The sequence below is a fragment of the Pezoporus wallicus genome, unplaced genomic scaffold (assembly GCF_028554395.1).
Source record: "Pezoporus wallicus isolate ANWC-B61680 ecotype Strahan unplaced genomic scaffold, APGP_CSIRO_Pwel_v1 contig_5767, whole genome shotgun sequence".
Lineage (NCBI taxonomy): Eukaryota > Metazoa > Chordata > Aves > Psittaciformes > Psittacidae > Pezoporus > Pezoporus wallicus.
Window position 1 is genome coordinate 3,332,434 of NW_026640599.1, and position 19,649 is coordinate 3,352,082.

At 38.2% G+C, this 19,649-nt stretch overlaps 1 protein-coding gene across 2 annotated transcripts in view; it reads left to right on the forward strand.

Moving 5' to 3' along the window:
* Positions 1-19,649, forward strand: part of WWC3 (WWC family member 3) — a 105,988-nt gene that overhangs the window by 32,328 nt on the left and 54,011 nt on the right. For both annotated transcript variants that reach the window (XM_057419445.1, XM_057419444.1), the window contains exons 2-4: positions 8,879-8,988; positions 14,070-14,273; positions 17,302-17,378. In XM_057419445.1, the coding sequence (XP_057275428.1) occupies positions 8,879-8,988; positions 14,070-14,273; positions 17,302-17,378 (391 nt within the window). The remainder of the gene's footprint in view (positions 1-8,878; positions 8,989-14,069; positions 14,274-17,301; positions 17,379-19,649) is intronic.

The following is a 19,649-nucleotide window of genomic DNA, read 5'->3' on the forward strand; positions in this document are numbered from 1 at the left end:
TGTTCTGCAGTGTTTAAGACCATTTTAGTTACTTTTGATTGAGATGTAAAGCTTCTTCTGATGCCTCCTTCTATCTTCATCTTCATGGATTTTGGAGTTTTATGCCCCATTTTTATTCCTTGTTCTCTGTTGGGGACCCCCCTTTTCCTGTCTGCTTAGTTTTCTTCCTGCTTTGAATTCCTCACATTATTCTTGTTCATGTGCTTATGACCAAGAACTTGCTTTTAAGGTCTCGCAGATGTACCTTTTCACCCTTGCTCAGATGACTTTCATTAGGAAAGTACAGGTGTTTCCTCCTTTACTGGTATTTGCATACAGAAGTTGTGACCAGCAGTCAGAAGAGAATGATTTTATGTGTATGCGTATGCTAACACACAAGCACATACATAGTCCTCTGTGTAAGGGTGTAGGAATTCATCTCTTTTCCAGTGACTTTTCCACAATGATTTAGTTCACTGATAGGAACAGTTGTGGCCAAGCTAGTCAGAAATTTGAGTTCTCAAACCAGAAGACTCATTGCAAAACTAGGGATAAAACTGCCAAGCAGTTTGTTAGACTGAACAGAACGTATAAATAGGTTTTAATACGTACTGAGGATGTAGAAATCCGACAGCTGTGTGACATGCTTTTCTGCAGAATGTTGCAGAACTGTGGTTTGCAGGATGGAAGAAATAAACAGCTGCAGGGCTGGCCTTTACCAGCTGGGACCTTAATGACCAATAGCATGCAGTTGGAAAACACTGTTACGACAGAAATTACTGAAGCAGTTAGAAACATTGAAGTTAGAGCACTGCTTTACTGGCCCAGCCAAAGCCATGCTGTGTCTGGACAGGTGTAATCAGGCTTCTTTCACAGGTGGAAGAGCCTGCTTCTCAGATTCTGAAGTTCCCCATTAAATTTTCCTTATCTTTTAGTGTGGGGTTTTTTGGTTTTGTTTTTTTCTTTTCTTTTTTTTTTTAAGTCTCTTCTCAATATGCAAGTCCTTGAGAAGATCTTGTAAATATTTAGACATTTTGAGTAACAGAGAAAGCTTTATTAGGATTGGCAAAAGAAAAGTCATAAATATCTTGCTTGTTACTCTTTCTAGCTAAGAACATACTCAGTGCAAAGGTCCAATTTGACACCAGTTTACTAGAAATGTGGTCTCCTAGTTTCCCCCCCTTATATTGTCTTACCTGCCGCATATTTCTGCTGTCCTCTTTTTATGGCTTACTGTCAGCTGCCATATTTAAAAGCTATCTGTTTTCTGGTCTAGATGTCATGTCACCTGCTGTCCAGACTGCCTTCCTTCAGCCAGCCCCTCCAGCCATTGCCTCTGCCCTGCCACCGATTGTAGGCTCTGGTTCATGCCTTGGTGCAGTTGTGTATAACTTTGGGCTGTCTGTGTATACGCAGAAAAACAAAATATGTTTTAAAGAGCTCATGGACAGTCTTACTTAACCCTGCTGCCCCATTTTTTTGTTTATGCTTTGTTTAAAAAAAAAAAAAGAGAAAAGCAGTTTTCTTAAAAGCACTGACTTTTAACCCAACTGATTTTTTGAGGGAGAAATTACAGTTGTCTTGATGAAATGTGGGTATATTTTCAGCAAGAATTTCCCATAATATTTCTTCTCTGAATTTGGATATGGATCATAGCCGGTGTTAAGAAACGGATAGCTGCTTGGAAGACTTGGCTGTTTGTGTAGAATTGTTTCAGCAGTTTTTGAGCAGCCAGACAAGTTATGTGAGGGCTGCAACTGGACATACCGTTTTAAGTTTCAACATACTAAGCCAATGTTTCTTGGCCTTTTTTGGTTTGGGAGTATGGTAAAGGATAAAAACAGAAGTATATTATTTCTCTGTTGTTGCTTGTTAGAAAATGATTATTGTTTCTAGAATAGTGAAAGGAGGCTAGATGGTGCTCTCAGGTCCATTTCGTGGTGGTGTTTGTAGGCAATATAAACTTTCGTTACTTCTTCTAAGTCAAGAGATCATATAAGTTTATGCCTTTTACATGTAGCTTCACATACATTCTGTAGCACAAAATGTAATTGTCAGGGTTTTTTCATGGCTACCTGCCCTATTAGTGTTACATGTAGCAGCACATATGTTGTGTATGATAAACAGTTTTCATATATGTGTATGATACCCTGTCCATCAGAAAAGTGTTAATGAGATTTTTAAAAGTATAAAGGCACTGCCTAGCATGAAAAAGTGAATTCTTCTTGTTTTGGGGTCAGTTAATTAAGTGTAGTGCACAACACAGAATGTGATGATCTGAAATGTTTTGTAGGAAGCAAAATGATTCCATTCAGGTTTTGGGTGCCCAAATAGAGCACTTGTGCATTCTGATCAATCTGCTGAGATTTTATAATGTTATTTTCCCTTTTCCCAGAATGTTTTTCCTGAGCATGAGGTCACAACAGAGGTAGGTAGCTGATACCACTTACATTTCTTGACCTACTTAATCTCAGGTGGCTATAAAACAAAGGCAGTTACAGACTGAGGAATAGGGTAGATGATGAGGTTACTGCCTATGCTGCCGTGTTTCACAGATATTAGAGCTGCTTTTTAACCAGCTCCTGAAGCACTCTAGCTTACAGAGTGGTCTTAAAAGGAACTGCCACCACCTTGTTTGCCCTACTGTAAACAGTGGCAAACCATGGCTCAGGAGGTGGTGATCGACAAACAAGTATTTGTGGGAGTGACATGCTTGTCAGCTGTCTCAGCATAGCTTGTCCAGGTTTATAATACCATGTGTTAAAGACACATTTTTGACTCCGCTTGGTCACCCTCACAGTAAAGATGTCAATTACTGTCATGAGCAATGCCATCCTGTGCTTTCTGTTTTGCACATTAATTTATGTTCTGTTGGCTTATATTACTGTAAAAGAAATTGCACTGATTTGACACTGTTTGCACTCTTTCATGTGCTTATTTGCAGCTGTTAAAAAAAAAAGAATAAAAATTGCTGCAAAATACAGTGCAGTCTTAAAAGGACTGTATTACAAGTGACCTTTAGAAGAGCTGGTACTGTTATTTCCTTGCTTTAGGGTAGCATTTTATTTCTAAGGGAAATGTATCCCAGTAATAACTCTGAATACAAGTTACCTTCTTTAAGGCTTTGTCCTGAGCACAGAATCTCATTTGTGCAAGTTTCTCTCCGGCCATCTGTATTGTGGATTTATTGTAATGAAGGATTGAGTAGAGGTTCAGTAAGCTATTTTATTCAGAACTTGACGTTAGATTATGCAGTAAAACAAAGATATAGAATCATAGAATAGTTAGGGTTGGAAAGGACCTTAAGATCTTCTAGTTCCAACCTCCCTTCCATGGGCAGGGACACCTCACACTAAATCATGTCACGCAAGGCTTTGCCCAACCTGCCCTTGAACACCGCCAGGGATGGAGCATTCACAACCTCCCTGAGCAACCCATTCTAGTGCGTCACCACCCTTACAGTAAAGAATTTCCTCCTTATATCCAATCTAAACTTCCCCTGTTTAAGTTTTAACCCGTTACCCCTTGTCCTGTCACTACAGTCCCTAATGAAGAGTCCCTCTCCAGCATCCTTGTAGGCCCCCTTCAGGTACTGGAAGGCTGCTCTGAGGTCTCCATGCAGCCTTCTCTTCTCCAGGCTGAACAGCCCCAACTTTCTCAGCCTGTCTTCATACGGGAGGTGCTCCAGTCCCCTGATCATCCTCGTGGCCCTTCTCTGGACTTGTTCCAACATATATCATTTAAATTAAGAAAAAGTTATAATGTATTTTTATCTTGAAAAGATACATGTGGTTTGGTGAACTTTGTTATACTTTTCACTGAGCAGTCAGTATGTAACTTGCCAAACCTTATTTCAAAATCCAGCTTGTTTTTATGACTTGGCTACTTGAGGAGAGCTGAGTCCATGGTAGAGGATGGGCAGTGAAGAAAACAGTGGTGTACTCCACAGTGCTGCTATCCGGGAGTTCCAGATGGCATTAGCTGCAATCAGCCCATGCCTGGCTGATGTGTGCTGCCACGGCATGACGCTCTGTGTGTCTAGTTGGTGTGTGGCCATTTCTGAGCCATGGAGGAAGATCCTTGCTTTGACAGATGGGCAGCATGTACTTGCTGTGTCCCTGCCATGCTTGGTGGGGTGGGAGGCAGTGGCTGCCAAGGATGAAGGTGCTGTCGTCGGGGCAGCCTGCTTGGAGCAGCTGGAGGGATTAGGGCTTCTGAGGAGTCGCAGCACAGATGGGTGACCACAGACCCTCTTTGAGTCTCACAGAGGTTAGAATCACAGATTAGTTGAGGCTGGAATAGACCACAGGAGGTCGCCTGAACAAGCAGGGTCACCTAGAGCACATTGCTCAGGACTGTGTCCCAGCAGCTCATGAATGTCTTGGGGAAGGAGACTCAGCAACCTTTCTGAGCAACCTATTCCAATGCTCAGTCACCCTCACAGTAAAAAGTTGTGTTCAGGTGGAACTGCAATTAGCAGTTCCTGTTCTTGCATTCTTCCCTCTGTCTCCCCGACACATGGTGGCTTTTCTTCACTACTTCTGGGGTTGGTTTTGTTTTTTTTTTTTCTTTTTTTTTTCTTCCCCCCCCCCCCCCTGCATTCATGGTTAGTGCTTTCCTCTTAATCCAGGCCCATTTTGGAAGATAAAGTGACCCTGGATGTAATTTAGGCATCCAGGCATTGTCTGAGAGATGACATCCAGGCACTGTTTGAGTTTGCAGTGGTGTTTCTACTTTGGAAACACCTTTTTGATTTTCTGGTCAAGATCTTATAAAAACAGACTCTGTTTGTTTTAATTTATTTCCTCCCAGGGGAAGTTTTGCTCAATTAGACCTAGAGGTTTCAAGCAGTCAGGGCCTTCTGATGTGGCATCAGGCAGTGGGAAGACTGAGGATCTTATCTAATATTTTCTGTGCCTTGTGTTTTTAGTGAACTGATTCTGTTCTTGAAAATCCATGACAATAAAATTTCTGCTCCATGCTATCAGTCAAGCTGTGTTTTGGAGAGTTGAAGAATGCCTTTTGCTTGAATCCAGCAGCAATCCTTCACTATTTTAAGGCTGAGTATTTCGGGGGGTGGGATGGTATGTGTGAAATTGGATTCTGTTGACAAAATACACTAAAGCTGAGAGTAGTTGTGCAGTTACGTATCTAAAATGGTATCTAGCCATTGCCTTTTGCTGTCTTTGCTACCCACCTAGACTCAGCCATGAACCGATGCGTTCAAGAAATATCTGTTCGTGCTGCATATTCAGAAAGCTGTAGTAATATATTCTGGCATCCTTCTGTGTATGGATAGTGGATAAATATATGAAATAAGGAGGAAAAGCACCTCTTAGTTTATTCAGCTCTTCAGTTTTAATTTGTAGTTTGATTTCTGTATTCTAACTATTTAGCTTGATAATTGATGAGGAGGAAATATTAATAAAACTTGGATTTTCAGATATGTCTGTTTTACTGCATGCAAATATCACACTTCCATCTGTTCTTAACAAAAACATTTGGGCAGAGCTAGGGGTGATAGATCCAAGGTGTGTGACAGTGATCAAAGGTATTTTTTCTCAGTTTGGTGTGCAGGATTTGAGTTACAGAAGCTTTCTTATGTGCTCTTTTATTTGCTTTTGAAGGGTTTCAGTGTCACAAAAGTTTGGGTGCCTAATGACTGAACAGCATCATTAATTTTGGAGAGGATAAAGACTTGAAGGCAATGAAGAATCAGCAAATCAGTTAATGTGAAGTTAGGGTTGGCTTTTCAGATACATAAGAAATTGGCCCTCGAGGACTTGTACTTGAGCTGTAGATCCAGTGGCCACAGGCAGTTAAAGTTGTAAACTGGTCCCAGAGGAATTCTGTCTTCAGCTGAAGTCCAGAACCTTGTTATTAGAGTCCACCAGTTGTCGTGGGGACAAGAGGTGGTCACTGGTGACAGATAAAGTGCTTTAGTTACTCTTTACACTATAAATAGCATAGTTCTGGGCAGACTTGTTTTTTATTTAATTAAAGATGGAAGCATTTTTATTCTGTCTTTGTGTTTATAATGCTTCAAAAAAGTTTGGGCTTTTTTCTTTATGTAATACTTTGAAATGTTTTAACAGATGTGCCTGTACTTTGTACAGATCTTTATATAGAAGCAGAAAAAACCTGTCCTGTTTTGCAGTGCTTAAGCTAATTAAACCCCCCAACAGAGCAAAACAGAGGGTAAAGCAGTATTTCCAGGAGATACTTAGTTTCAGCAGTCTGCTGCTGTAATTTGTGGTTGACCTCCAATATCCATATCTGCATTTGTTCCATTTTGACTTTGTATTCTGGAAACCCTTAGTTTTCCTTAACTGCAAAATAAAAATGAAAAAGAAACTTCTTTGAGTTGTGCTGGTTAAACAAGAAATGCATTTTTTCAGTTGACTTAGTTAAACCAGTGCAAAACACTGAGAAACTTCCAGATCTTAGTTTAAGTTTTGCATGTTTTGACCTAGGTGAACTGAATGAAGAAGGTTCAAGATACATAAATACAAATGTGAGTGACTTGAGAATCAGTGTAACATGCTTTGTCTGAAGGCAATCCAGTTTGGAGCAACTTTGAATATAGTTTAAAATGAGCAACATCAAGTTCATAATGGTCTGAATATCTGGAAGAAAGCTTTTTATGTGTTTTTTTTCTTACAAGCTTTCTTCAATAGCAGCAATTAAACTCTTCATGCATGCTTTATAACATTGGAATGAAACCGGTTAGACCAGATGTGTTTGCTTTCTTCAGTCTTCCTTTTCCAGAAAGCAAGCATTGTCCTTGTTCTGGAAGTCTGAGCCCTGGTGGGATCACAGAGAGCGTTGAATTAAAGTTCTTGTAGTGTGAAAGGTTAGAGTATCATGTGCAGGATTTATGAATAAAGGGTGAGGGTATGTTAATAAGAGGCAGGCATGTCTTATAACTCATTCCAAAGAAAATCTTGTCTATGGCGTGGTAATTTAGGAATCAATGTCTAGACTACTTTGAGAAATTGTAAGCATGATGTCTTCAGAACAAAACCGTAAGACTTTAAGAAAAAATGATGCACATTATATTTTTAATGTTTGACTGAATTCCAGGGAGATTGGAAGTATTTTGGCAGTATTTCGGTCTCCCTGACTGCTAGGTGAATGCCAGTCCATGGTAACATTTTCTTTCTTGAATATACAGCAGCTTTGGATTTGCATGATTACATGATGTAAACTAAGTATTTGTCACTAATAGAAAAATTTTCCTTTAAATAGTGGTGTATCTTCATCTTATTAAACTGTCTATACATGTTTGAGAATCCATACCATATGATCAAGCTGTTATTTGACCTAAACAACTTGATCTTCATATTGCTGTACAGAGCTGTTAAAACATTACATTTTGTGAGTGAGGATAAATGTTTTTATTCTACTACAGTTACTGTCAAACACTAATCTTGAGAATGCAAAAATAGTTTTAGGAGGCAGGTTAAATGCAGTTTCTCTCTTTGCTGTGTGTGAAGTCATGTGCTTTTTGTTAGTGGTTGAATGAAGTGCTTACTGGCCCATTGGAATACCTAGAACGTAGCCATAGTAGTATTTCCATCATTTGAGGTCTTTACTGTTGGGTTCTTCTGTCTGGTTTTGCTTTGGTGTGGTGAAGAACTTCTGGTTCAAAGGCAGACATGTTTCAGTTCAGACCAATTTGTTGTTATGTACAAGTGTTATCAGCTGAAGTTCAGTCTCTGTTCCGCAGTGTATTTGTAAGCATAGTCCAAATGTGGTGTCAGGAAACCTTTATTGGGTATTATAGCATATGAACAGAATTTCCATTTTAAGATGAACAGTATTATGCCATAGGTTATGCAGGATTTGTCAGTCTCTAATGCATGTATTTAATCTTTGCAAAGTTGTTGTCATTCTAGGTATTAGAAATGCTTCACCAAATAAATATTGAAGTTGTTTTATCTATATCCCTTGTGACATTACTATATTAATAGCTTCTCAGGAAAGGAATTTTATGGCGGCTTTTAGAGGAAGACATTGTCTTGAGGGTTAAGCAATGATTGAAATAGTGTTTTGGGAAATAAATGTGATTTAACTGAATATTAAAGCTTTTTTTATTTGTGTCATTTGTTCTTCATAGTTTTCCATATAACTTGATGTTCTAGAACAGCATTGGTTTAGAGTCTTTCTGTAGGATTTATAACCTGGTACTCTCAATATTCCTGTTAATATTGAAATTGCTGTTTTGGTTTTCTGTTACCCACTGGTCTTTCAAGTGTTTGCCTAGCAAGGGGTGTGATATTTTAAGCTGCTAGATAGTAATGCTGTTACTTATTAGTTACTATTTCTGCTCTAATGGCTTCAGAATTCTTGAGAGAAGTTTGTTTAGAGGAAATAATTTGGATGTATCTGGACCAAGAGAATATCATTAATAGTGAGAAATATATACTTGAAAAGAGGAGAAATCTATTATATACTGTTTTCTTAAATTCTCTGTCTCTCTCTCTGTATATATATATATATATATAAAAAATTATTTTTTTTTTAAGGACAAACCACTATACTGCTTTGACACCTTAAAGTGTCTAGTGATTTTTAGCAGTGGTGAACTCCAGCTTCATGTTTGTGTTCTTTGCAGTATGTGAGAAAAACTGGCAGGACTGCATGCCATTGTAATTAAACTGTTAAACGTAGAAACTTGAAGGGAGAAGCTTGTCTTACCTGTTTGGGGAGTATCTGTCAGCATATTTAAATGAAATTTTATTTTGAAACTGTATGCTTGTAATTATAACCACATTCCTTAGCAGCATAACTAGTTTGTGATCAAATGATGGAGGTGTCTTCAGAACATGTAATAACATTTGTTACACTGTAAACTCTATACCTTTTGTATTTATTTGTGTTATTTTTATTTTTACAGGATTACAAAGCCATTGACATTTGCTGACTGTGTCGGTGATGAGCTTCCTTTAGGATGGGAGACTGTTTACGATCAACAGATTGGAGTTTATTATATGGACCACATAAATCGTAAGTAGATGTATGATTATTTTGAGGAATCCTAGCAAGCTGATCTTTCCTGATGGCACTAACTCTGTTTCCAATACCATTTATGCACCTCATGCTACAGCAAGAAAATGTATGCAAGTAATTTCTTGTGGTATCTGTTTTCTCATCTTTGAAATGGGGGCATAATCCTTCCGTTTGTAATTAATTTTACAACCTATGATTGAGTTACAACAGTGTAACTTTTTTGTTTTGTTTTATCGTACTGTGGAGTATCAGTAATATTGTTGTTGCTTTTTGTCCTCTGTCAAGAAGATTTTCATGCTATGCTCTTATATTTCCTATTTTTCTATTCATCCATGTTTCAGTCTTCAGTGTTGAAAACCAAAATACATTATGAGAGAAAAGTGCTGATTTTTAATTAGGAGTACCATGAAATACAGTAATCTCACAGTCTCTTAAGCAATGTATATTTTATGCTTTGATACAGTACAAAGTGCTCTTGAAACAACAATAGATGCCCTTTTTGGAAACTAAGAGGGAGAAATTTCCAACATTTTCCCTTTTGAACTATTGCTGAGCTTTGTATCACCATTGTCTGGCACATTTGCCAGTTCCACTTAGGAAAAAATGTCTTATCTTTACAACTTTGTACTACTGCTGCTGTTACTGTTGTGCTGCTATCATTCTTATCATCAATGAGTGGATGCTTTCAATATCGTGGGAGTTGGCAGATGGCAGGGAAGGAGAAAAGAAAAAAGTAGTTATATGGGCTATCACAGCAGTGGTAAGTAAATAGTATAATCTGCAGAAACAACCTCAATACTATCTACTTGAAATCTGGTCAGTTAAAAAGTGAAGAAATAGCTTTTGGCTTCCTGCCATCATTGGAATTCCTTGTGCATTGTGGTTTCACAATTACTTATTTTAAAAAAGCCCTGACAGAATAACAAATGTTCCCATAATATAGTTTGAGCGCATAGGTACTTTATTTGTTGTGAAATTAACAAAGATCACAAATGAAATAATAAACTTTAAAGAACTATTAATGTACTGATCGCAAGGATAGCTGAGACAGTTGAAAGGCAATAAATACAGACTGTTAGCTAATTCTTACAGTAACTCTGTTTAGAAGAAGTAGTAGCTTAATGATTGCTGTTTAAACTGTCATGGTAACTTTAGTTAACGTTGAAGCTTAATAAAAAGTGAAGTTTACATCAGAGTACAGTAATGGAGTGCACTTGTGCCAACATATGTACATGTGTGTGAATGTACATAGTAAAAAAACCCAAAACCCAACAACTCCCCAAACAAAAAAACCTAAATGAGGATACTGGCAACTCTTTTTCTTGAACTTTGAAAAAGGCATTAGGAGTCCCTATAGATACAGAACAGAACATGAACTCCCATCGCAATGCTGTAACTAAAAAACCTACTGAAACATCCTTCCTGATAGGCATCTTTGATAGGAAAGGCAGTCAGCGTCGTGTGCAAATGAAATCACTCAACTTTTGCTTTTCAGACTTTGTTATTAGCTGCTTTACTGCAGACGTCAAGTTAGAACTTACAGAAAGGATGTTAATCATTTTAGGCATGTCAGATCTGGCTGGCATTTTTTTCTGTGCAGTTGAGAGTAAAAACTGTAGAAGATTGCCTTTTGCAGGGAGAGCTGAATTCTCAAATGCTCAGTAGGAACGCACAAAAAGAGAAGATTAATATAAATGAGTCTGGGAAAGCAAAGGTAATTGTATTAGGAATTAAATAAAGGTAATATATGAACAGAGGTATAGAAATTTCATAGGGCCATTGCTGAACTGAGTGAAAGGAATCATTCTGCAATTAACAAGGTTGCAAAATTTGTCTCTTTCATGATAACTAATTACTCGCAGCCCACAGATATTATCCTAAATGGTAATTCAGCCGTCACAGCAAAATGGGTTTGTCACCCTTAGGCTAATACAGTGCTTGCGTATACAAGCAAGTTTTACATTCAGAGGGAAGACACAGTTGATATTATAGCTGGGTAATCATTATTCAAAAATTAGTAGGGTAATAGGTCCAATTTTAAACTGTGGACAACAAAGGTACCAATCGAGACTGCATTAACCTCCTTTGTAGAAGTAAGAACTAATGAGTAGATAACCATGTGTATTGTGAGATGGTGTCAGGCAACTGGCAGGTATGGGTTAGGGACTGAAAAAGATGTTTTTCTGAAATGAGTCCTTTGTGTTCTGAACTATTTCTACAATACTTGGAATGGCAACTTCCATGTGAAAACATTCAGACTGCCTTTTGTGGCTGACCGGATTAAATGCTTCATACAGCCTTGGAGTTCTGTGTTAACTGACAAAACAGAAGTGCTTTCTTTCAAGAAACACTGAGAAAAAATGCAAGGGATAATTCAAAGCGAGTCTTTTCTAAAGTTAGGCTTACTAGGAACCTCTCATGCTTTGTGCACCATCTCAAGCTTTTTGCCCTTGCACCTTTTAAAAGAAAACATTAATACATCTGATTTTTCTAAGCCTCTCACTATGTTTGTTTACCCAGAAAGTAATAAAAAGATTTCTAGGCAATAACTTTCCATTTATATTGAAAACCCCCAGGAACAGAGGAATCTTCTGTAAATCTCAGTGGTGCTTCCAACCCTGATCTCCATCTTGTTCTGTAAATTCAGTACTTTGTTGACACCCTTACTAAGCTGCTCTTGGCTCTTGTCCAGCCGTTGCTTAAAAACCTTGGCGGCTGCCAACCGCAGAATTCCTTTCCCTCCTCCTCAGAATCTTGGGAGACTTTGAAGTCTCCTTTAACCAGTTGGGCATTCCCCAGCGAGGAAATAATATATTCTCTGCATTTGTCTGGGGCTGTTCTTGAATTGTTGTATTTATTTTTTATTTCTTAGTTAGTTATAAAGAAATCAAGGAACTGAATTTTGTCATACAACATAGCTTTAGTTTCGTTGTTACATGGCAAGCTTGTGTGGAAATCCAGGGCAAAGTGAAGCCTCTGTACTTTATAAATCAGAAAAGAGTGTCACTACTGTACTGAAGAAGTTTTGTGCCTCAGAAGAATGCTTCTAGCTCTTGAGAAGCTTCTGAAATAATTTCATAAGAGACACTGTGCCCTGTAGTACAGGTCCTTAGAAGCTTAGTATGTGATACAACATAACATTTCAGCCTTGGTGTCTGTTGAGATTAGAACTGTTAATTTCCTATTTAAAAAGAGACACTTCCTGGGTTCCAACTCTCCTGACTCATAAATATTTATTAATCTCTGCATAGTTTCCATAGGGGATTAGCAGTTTAGGAATATTAAATTTATACAAATTTCAGGAATGCTTATGGACAGATGAGATAGCATTGCAAATTATCACGTTCTCAGTAAAGGATGGGCTGCAGTGTGAATTCTTACTTTCTTCTGCTTGCTCTGCAGGCAGGGAAGGATTTAAGAGATTGGAACAAGCCACAGCACATCCTGTCCTGGGCTGCAGAGGTAGTCTGGGGGCACTGGAGCCAGAAAGTGCTGCTGGGAATCAAGGGTTATGGGGATATATTGGGGAGATACAGGGATATGGGGAGAAATTGCAGAACTGTAGGCACGATCTTTATACCTTTAAAATGTGAGAAGTTGTGGGGAGATAAAAGTTACAGCTGTTGAGAGACAAGGTTATTAGGAACCTAATAGACAAATCTGGAAGTACCCTTCACAGATGAACTTTGTTTTTTGTTTATGTACATTTCAGATGGCTCTTAACTGGTAGAGCTGTTAGCATGACCTTGACAGTAGGGTGACACTGATCTGTTGCACTCAATCTTTTACAGTTTCCTGTATCATCACTGATGCCAACATACTGAATTATGTTCACAAGATTAATCCAAAATATAACTAGTTTTCATCTCTTGTGAGAAGCGAAGTTTGGGAAGATTACTTAACTCCGGACTGTGCTGCAGGTTCTGCCACTACTTTGAACATTGACATTACACCTGCAGCAACTTCTTACCAATAGAGCCTCAAGCAGCAGAAATTCACTTAAACATGAAACTTTACATGGACGTCCTTATGTAAAACATTTGCTAGCTCGAGCAGCACTGCAAAAATGAGCTGATACTTTTTTTTTAGTGTATTAATGCATGTGTCCTCCTTAAAAGTCTTCATTGCAGCTGCAAGGAGATTGCTGTATGGTTATAACTTTGAAAATCTGTATATATGGGAAAGATTTTGTGCTGGAAACCTGTTTTTGATTTGTGTTTGAATGCAGGCTGTTCTAAACCCTGGAAAGACAGAGCATGAGAGTGCTGTTTCTTAAGACAAAAAAGAAGCAGTTGAAATGTTTTTGTGGATTTGAGATTAAAATACTCATTTCTGTTGAATTACATTATTCTTAATTACACAGGTGTAGTCACTGACCCTTCAGGATGTTGTACTTGTGAAGTTGTATGTAGTATCTTAAGGTTGTTACAACCATTTGTAGAGTTACGAGTTAAGCATTGAGGTACCTCAGTGGCAAACAATGATAGGACAAGGGGTAATGGGTACAAACTGGAACACAAGAGGTTTCACTTAAACTTGAGAAGAAACTTCTTCTCAGTGAGGGTGACGGAACACTGGAACAGGCTGCCCAGGGAGGTTGTGGAGTCTCCTTCCCTGGAGACATTCAAAACCCGCCTGGACACATTCCTGTGTAACATTATCTAGGTGTTCCTGCTCCGGCAGGGGGATTGGACTAGATGATCTTTCGAGGTCCCTTCCAATCTCTAACATACTGTGATACTGTGATACCTTTCACCCTCCTACATGGTTCTGGGTTTTTGGGTTGTTTTTAGAATTTTCAGGCTGGGTACAAGGGACAGTAAAAGTCAAAACACTGTTTTTGTTGGGTTTGCACTAGTTTGTATGGAAAATAATAAAATTTAAATGTCTTTTATACTTGAAAGGGATTTTCCTGTTCTTCCACTCTGCATCCTTCTTTTTTCTTGTCCAGGCTGGATTGATTTTGAGCACTGTAGTGTTAGGTATGCTAGTTGTGAACAGGCTCTAACCAAATAATTTATACTTTGTGGTATGCAGCATCTTACTTTTTTTTTTTTTTTAAATGCTTTTCTCCTTAGAGCTCACACAAATTGAGGACCCAAGGGAGCAATGGAGGAGGGAGCAGGAACGCATGCTAAAGGAATACTTAATTGTTGCCCAGGAGGCACTCAATGCCAAGAAGGAGATTTACCAAATAAAGCAGCAGCGTTTTGAGCTGGCCCAAGAAGAATATCAACAATTGCACAAAATGTGTGAGGATGACAGCCGTTCTTATGCCAGCTGTGAGTTTGCTAGCCTTTTTTTGATTTGCCCGCCTGCCTTGTACAACATGTGGTGTAAGAAAGTATGTGAAGTGTTTCTATCACTTGGTTCTCCTCTGAAGGAAGATTCTGACTACAAAAGTGAGGTGCTATCCTTTGACTGTTATTCAGAGAATTCCATTTCCTGTTAGATCTATTAGAATATGCCTTTTTATCAACATTAAACAGGGGTATATACCAGCTGCCATCTGTAGCCATCGCAGAGCCAGGTGTAATAATGATTCACATAAGGCAACAAAGACAGGACTGATTGTTGCTTGTCAGTCACATACTTGCCCTCCTAAATTCATAGATTATTCCACTCTGACAAGGGGGGGCACCATCATCGTAGGGGAAGCCCTCTGTGGATCCGTGGTTGATTTATTGACTATAAAGAGTTAGGGACAAGGTGTGGTCAAGAGTATCTCTGACCACAAAGTAGGAAGCAGAGTTTCATTAATGCACCTCATTCTTGACTCTCAGCCTGTGATTCTAGTGCTGGTGGTGTAGGTTGTAGAGCCTTGATTTCCTGCCCTTTTCATTCTTCAGATATCTCTGGTAGCTTGAAAGTAGATGATGGACTTTTACTAAAATCTGAAGTTGTTGCACTGCTGTCATGGCTGTTGGCTGGTGCAAGAGCAAAAGGTGTCTTTGCTGAAAAGTCAAAACAATCTAGTTCAAAGTGCGTCAAATGGATAAACCCATCAGCCACGTGGAAGTGTAGGGTTTCAGTGCTCTGGTGGCTTTTCAGTGGTCATCGTGTGTACAGCAATTGTTTAACTGAAGGCTTTGCTGATAAATGCTAAGTACTTCATAAATATGGGAAGCTCTCCTTAGCCCTTTCTGAAAATGTTCAAAAACCTGACTGTGGAGAGGAGGATTAAAGCAGGCATCTGGGTAGAAGTGCTTAGCTGCTGATCCAGTGGTATTTATGAATCAAAGGTAATTCATAGGTATGCCAAAATTCTGAATAAAAGATGTTTTCTAGGGTTGAGGTGTCCCAGATGGTCTTGACCAAGTATTCCTTTACTCTTGAACAGGGATTATCTCACCTTTTTGTTTAGTTTTAAATACAAGAATTGTGTGATTCATTTTGTGACATAACTGAACAGTTGTGACTAGTCTTATTACTCCCTGTTACATTCAAGTTTCTTAAGAGTTATTAAGAAAGATTTATTTTTTTTCCTTACTAAGAAAGGAATTTAAAAAAAGAAAGTCTTGTTTAAACAGAGTGTTTAACTACTGGTTAAGGAGTTGGAATAAGATAAAAGGTAATGAGATAATTTTATTTCCGTGGATTATAAGATCTGGATACACATGTATTAGAGTACTTTTCTAGGAGCTTGGGCTTTTGGTATTTTGAAAATTTGCAATTGTTCAGTGGGATATTTTGTTAAATTACTTCAGGTGAACATGCAGAGAGAAACTGTTGATGGCGATACTAAAAAACCATAACCTGTTTCTCATCTTTTTAAACTCTTGGAAAAACAAGTTGCTTGAAACAGCAGCAAAATATGACTGAAAAAATGGAGGTTCTCTGTAACACGTATGCAAATGCTGTGTCAGTTAACTTTTAGGTTTCCCAGTCCTCTGATTTTTTAGGTATTGCTGTGGAATTGATAATTAGATACTGTAAAATCACTTAAAACCTTTCACTTGTTTTGAGGTGACAAAAATACTTTAATTTTCTACGGATGTGTTAATATATTTTATATTGGTTTAAGGTCATATGCATCTGTTGTGAGAAAATGGTATGGGCTGATTAATCAGATGAGCTATTAAAAAATAAAATCCCTTTGGTGATTAATCATGCTGTCAACTCAAGATTTCCCAGAGCTTCTCCACTTATTTTCTTAATTCAACTTCACTTCACTCTGGAATGCTTGCTTTTCAATTTATTGTACAGAAATCCTAGGCTCCTAATTCAAGTGCAATTAGACGGCCAGAATTAGGTGCTCATATTGCCGATTCTGCCTCCACCACTAGTTGTTTCAGTTTGTTGTGTGACAAGAACTAAAACTTCACAATTTCCATTTTGCTTATGGGTGCTGCCATTGAGTCAGTGTTGTCTGCTCATAAGTGGGAGGTGGCGTGAGCTCAGCGGTCGTGGGTTGGCAGGGAGGTGCCAGTGCAGCAGTTTTGTGACTCAGTTGTGATCAGCACTGTTTAAAAAATCCAGAGAAAATCCTGGATTTAGAGAATTAGTCCAGGCATGACTACACATTTTGGCAAGTTCCTGCATGCTTGACATGACCTTGGCATTGCAGTAGTCTTTGGAGAGTCAAAAGGTTCAGTGCAAGCAGATATGGGTTTCAAAACAGCAGCCTTCAGCTCTGCAAAAGGATGGTAGGTCTAACAGCACAACACCATCCCTTCGCATAACGGGCATTTTTCAGTGGGCCAGCGCTGCTGTAAATGGCTCTCTCAATAAATCATGGTTGGTCTTGCCCAGTCTATTCTGTAGGACCTTTACTTCATCTGTCTAGGCTTCAGCTTCTAATGCTGCATCTTGAAATCATTGCCTGACTCCAGATGTGCAGTGTTAAGAGCTCACTTGCTAGAGGTTGATCTGTATTGTTGGTTCCCTGTGTTGTTGCTTTAGGAGGCAGCTTCTCTCTGTAGCTGATTGAATTTTGTTCTGACAATAGTTTTTGTGTTTTCTTTTTTTACTTCAGTCCCTATCACACTGTTAATTCAACATACCTAGGAAACAATTAAAAAATTGTTTTGCTTGCATCGGTAAATCCTGTCATGGAAGCTAGTTGCTTTTAGGCAGTATACAGTGCTCCTATATAAGATTTCTGTTTTTCAGAACAACAAAAAAAATATAGTTGAGGCACACCAAATGTAATTCTTCAGTTGTACTTTAAGCGCAGAGGATTATTTTAAAATCTAGTGACTTGTGACACAAAGAATGAATGCAGTGGTCTATTAAATAGTGACACATCTTAACATTTGTATTAAAGAAGTAAAAAAAAATAATGTAAAATGCTGTTTTCTATCTGTTTAGCATTCTCTGGATTTTCAGCTAATACCAAGTATGACCCATATCAGATCAAAGCAGAAATAGCCAGCCGTCGTGACAGAGTGAGTAATTTTTTTCATTTTGTAGAAATATGAATTGGGCATGGGGAAGGAAGGGATCTGTGTGTTTTTCTTTACGCTATCATTTACACTGGGTGTACATTTTTAGAACAGAATACTGTAAAACTGCTTTCCTACTCTGCCCTGCTGTTCTGTTAAAACGAATCTATATTTACTACATTTCAGTAACTTGGAAAGTAATGCTTTTTCAGTGTTAAAAGCATAAAGATTTTTGTCACAGATGTCAGAGGCAAGCTCAGCTAGGCTTTTAGAACGGAGACAGCTAGTAAATGCTCTGTAGCCAAATTCTTCCTTGATTAAGTACAGTTCAAGCCCACTGCCTTCATAGTTTCCCATTTGCCCTTTTTCAGTGGTCTTCTATGGATGTCACTGAATTCTAGATTTAGCCATTTGGAAAGCTGCTCACGATTTGGTAGACATGTTGGCCAGATAGACGTTTTTAGGTGATTTGGCCAGGGCTCCTCTATGAGGGGAGTGCAAGCATTTTGACGATGACAGGCAGTTCTGTAATAAAAATGCTCCTTTTTAAAAAAAAAATGCTAGAATCATGCTTTTGGTACTTCTTGGCTGAATAGGTTTCTTGAATTTCTCCCATGCTGCTTTAGCAAAGAAGTCTGCGTATTAGTTTCAAGCAAGTTGATAGAACAGTTCTAAAAAGCAGTTTATAATGTCAAACTCTAGAACCTGTTTCCAAATGGTATGTTTCTTTTTATTAAAGGATAAAATGGGATTTAGCATTCCAGGCACTTGGCTCACAAAATAAATAAAAAACACTTATCTTTGCAGGATAGTGTTCCATTTTTGTTGTAGTGACCACTTTTCACATGAGTGCCTCTGAAAGTAAATCCTGTTCACCACCCTTCAAAGGCATTTATTCTATCTGCGTCTGTTTACTACATGCTGACTAGTGTTTGCTTGGTTTACATACTCTAAATGCCAGCATACTCTAAACGAGAAAATGAACCTTATTTATTTAAATAGTATTTAAAGAAATAAACAAAATCTTCACTTAAACAGTTATTTCTCTTTTCCTGAATTTTAAAACAAAACAATCTTCTAAATGCATAGGATAACTTGTTCAATTGAATGTGTGCGCAGGCATTGAGTTGCTTCAGGTAATAGAATAAAATATGCACTGAAAAGTGTTTGTGTGTGTGATACTAGCGATGTATTTTTTCATTTTACTTTTGGAGAGTGTTGAAAGAGCTGGTGAGGTTTTAGGAGCATTTTGGGGTCTGGTGCCATGCCCCTCACTCTTGGAATAGAGCTGACAAAATAAATTTATGCCTGGATATGGACAGATTTTATTTTTTTTTTTTACTCCTTTTTTTAGTAATGGTTTTGTTCTTTATTGGCATACATGTGAAAATCTAAGAGCACTCTGGATTAGTTTTAGAAAAGGTACCAAGTTTGATAGTTTGAGAAGATAGAGGTTTTTCCTTCCATGCCTGCCTTTCTTTGGGCTCTCAGTTCAGTCTCATGCCTCACCTGGTACACACTGAAAACACCTTCATTCCCCCCCATTTGTTTGTAGTCCCTTTCATCCTCCTCCCCCCATTGCTCTCAGTTATCTGTAAGTTTTGGAGGGCAAGAAGCTATTTCTTTGCAGATCATTCCTAGTGCTTATAGCAGTCTTCTAAGTCAGCCCAACCTACTTAGGCAATTGTTTTCCTAAACCCATAAAATTAATGTTTTGGAGACATCTCTGCTTTGTCACTTCTGATTTATGCTCACTGGTTGGATTAAAGTAATTGGCAGGGAGATTGAGTGGGGAGGGCAATATGAAAATAATGTAGAAAATCAGACAGCCATTTCTGGGAGAGAAGCCAGTTTTGTTGCCAGTGGTTTTTGTTTTCCCAGATAGAAAAATTAACAGCATTGTATGTTCAGGGTTTTTTTACGTTGTCTAAAGAGTTGAAGACAGTTGAGAGGTGCCTGTCAGCTATATGGGGAGAAGAGAAACTATATGGATTGAAACTTGCTGGTTGTTGGCATAGGCTATTGGAGAAAGGAAACAAAGAAAATAGATGAGGAAATTGATACTTTGCAGACTGAATGTTGTGACCGCTGTTTGATTGGGTCTTATGATATTATGAACTGAAGACTTAAGACTCATGAACAGAAAGTCTTCTGTTATTTTAATGCAAATTTTAAAGCAAAAAAGAGAACTTAGATTATCACTTCCAATTTTTTAAAGTAACCTAATATTTTGTATTTGAAAAATAATTTTTTTTATTATGAAAGTTTCTGTTA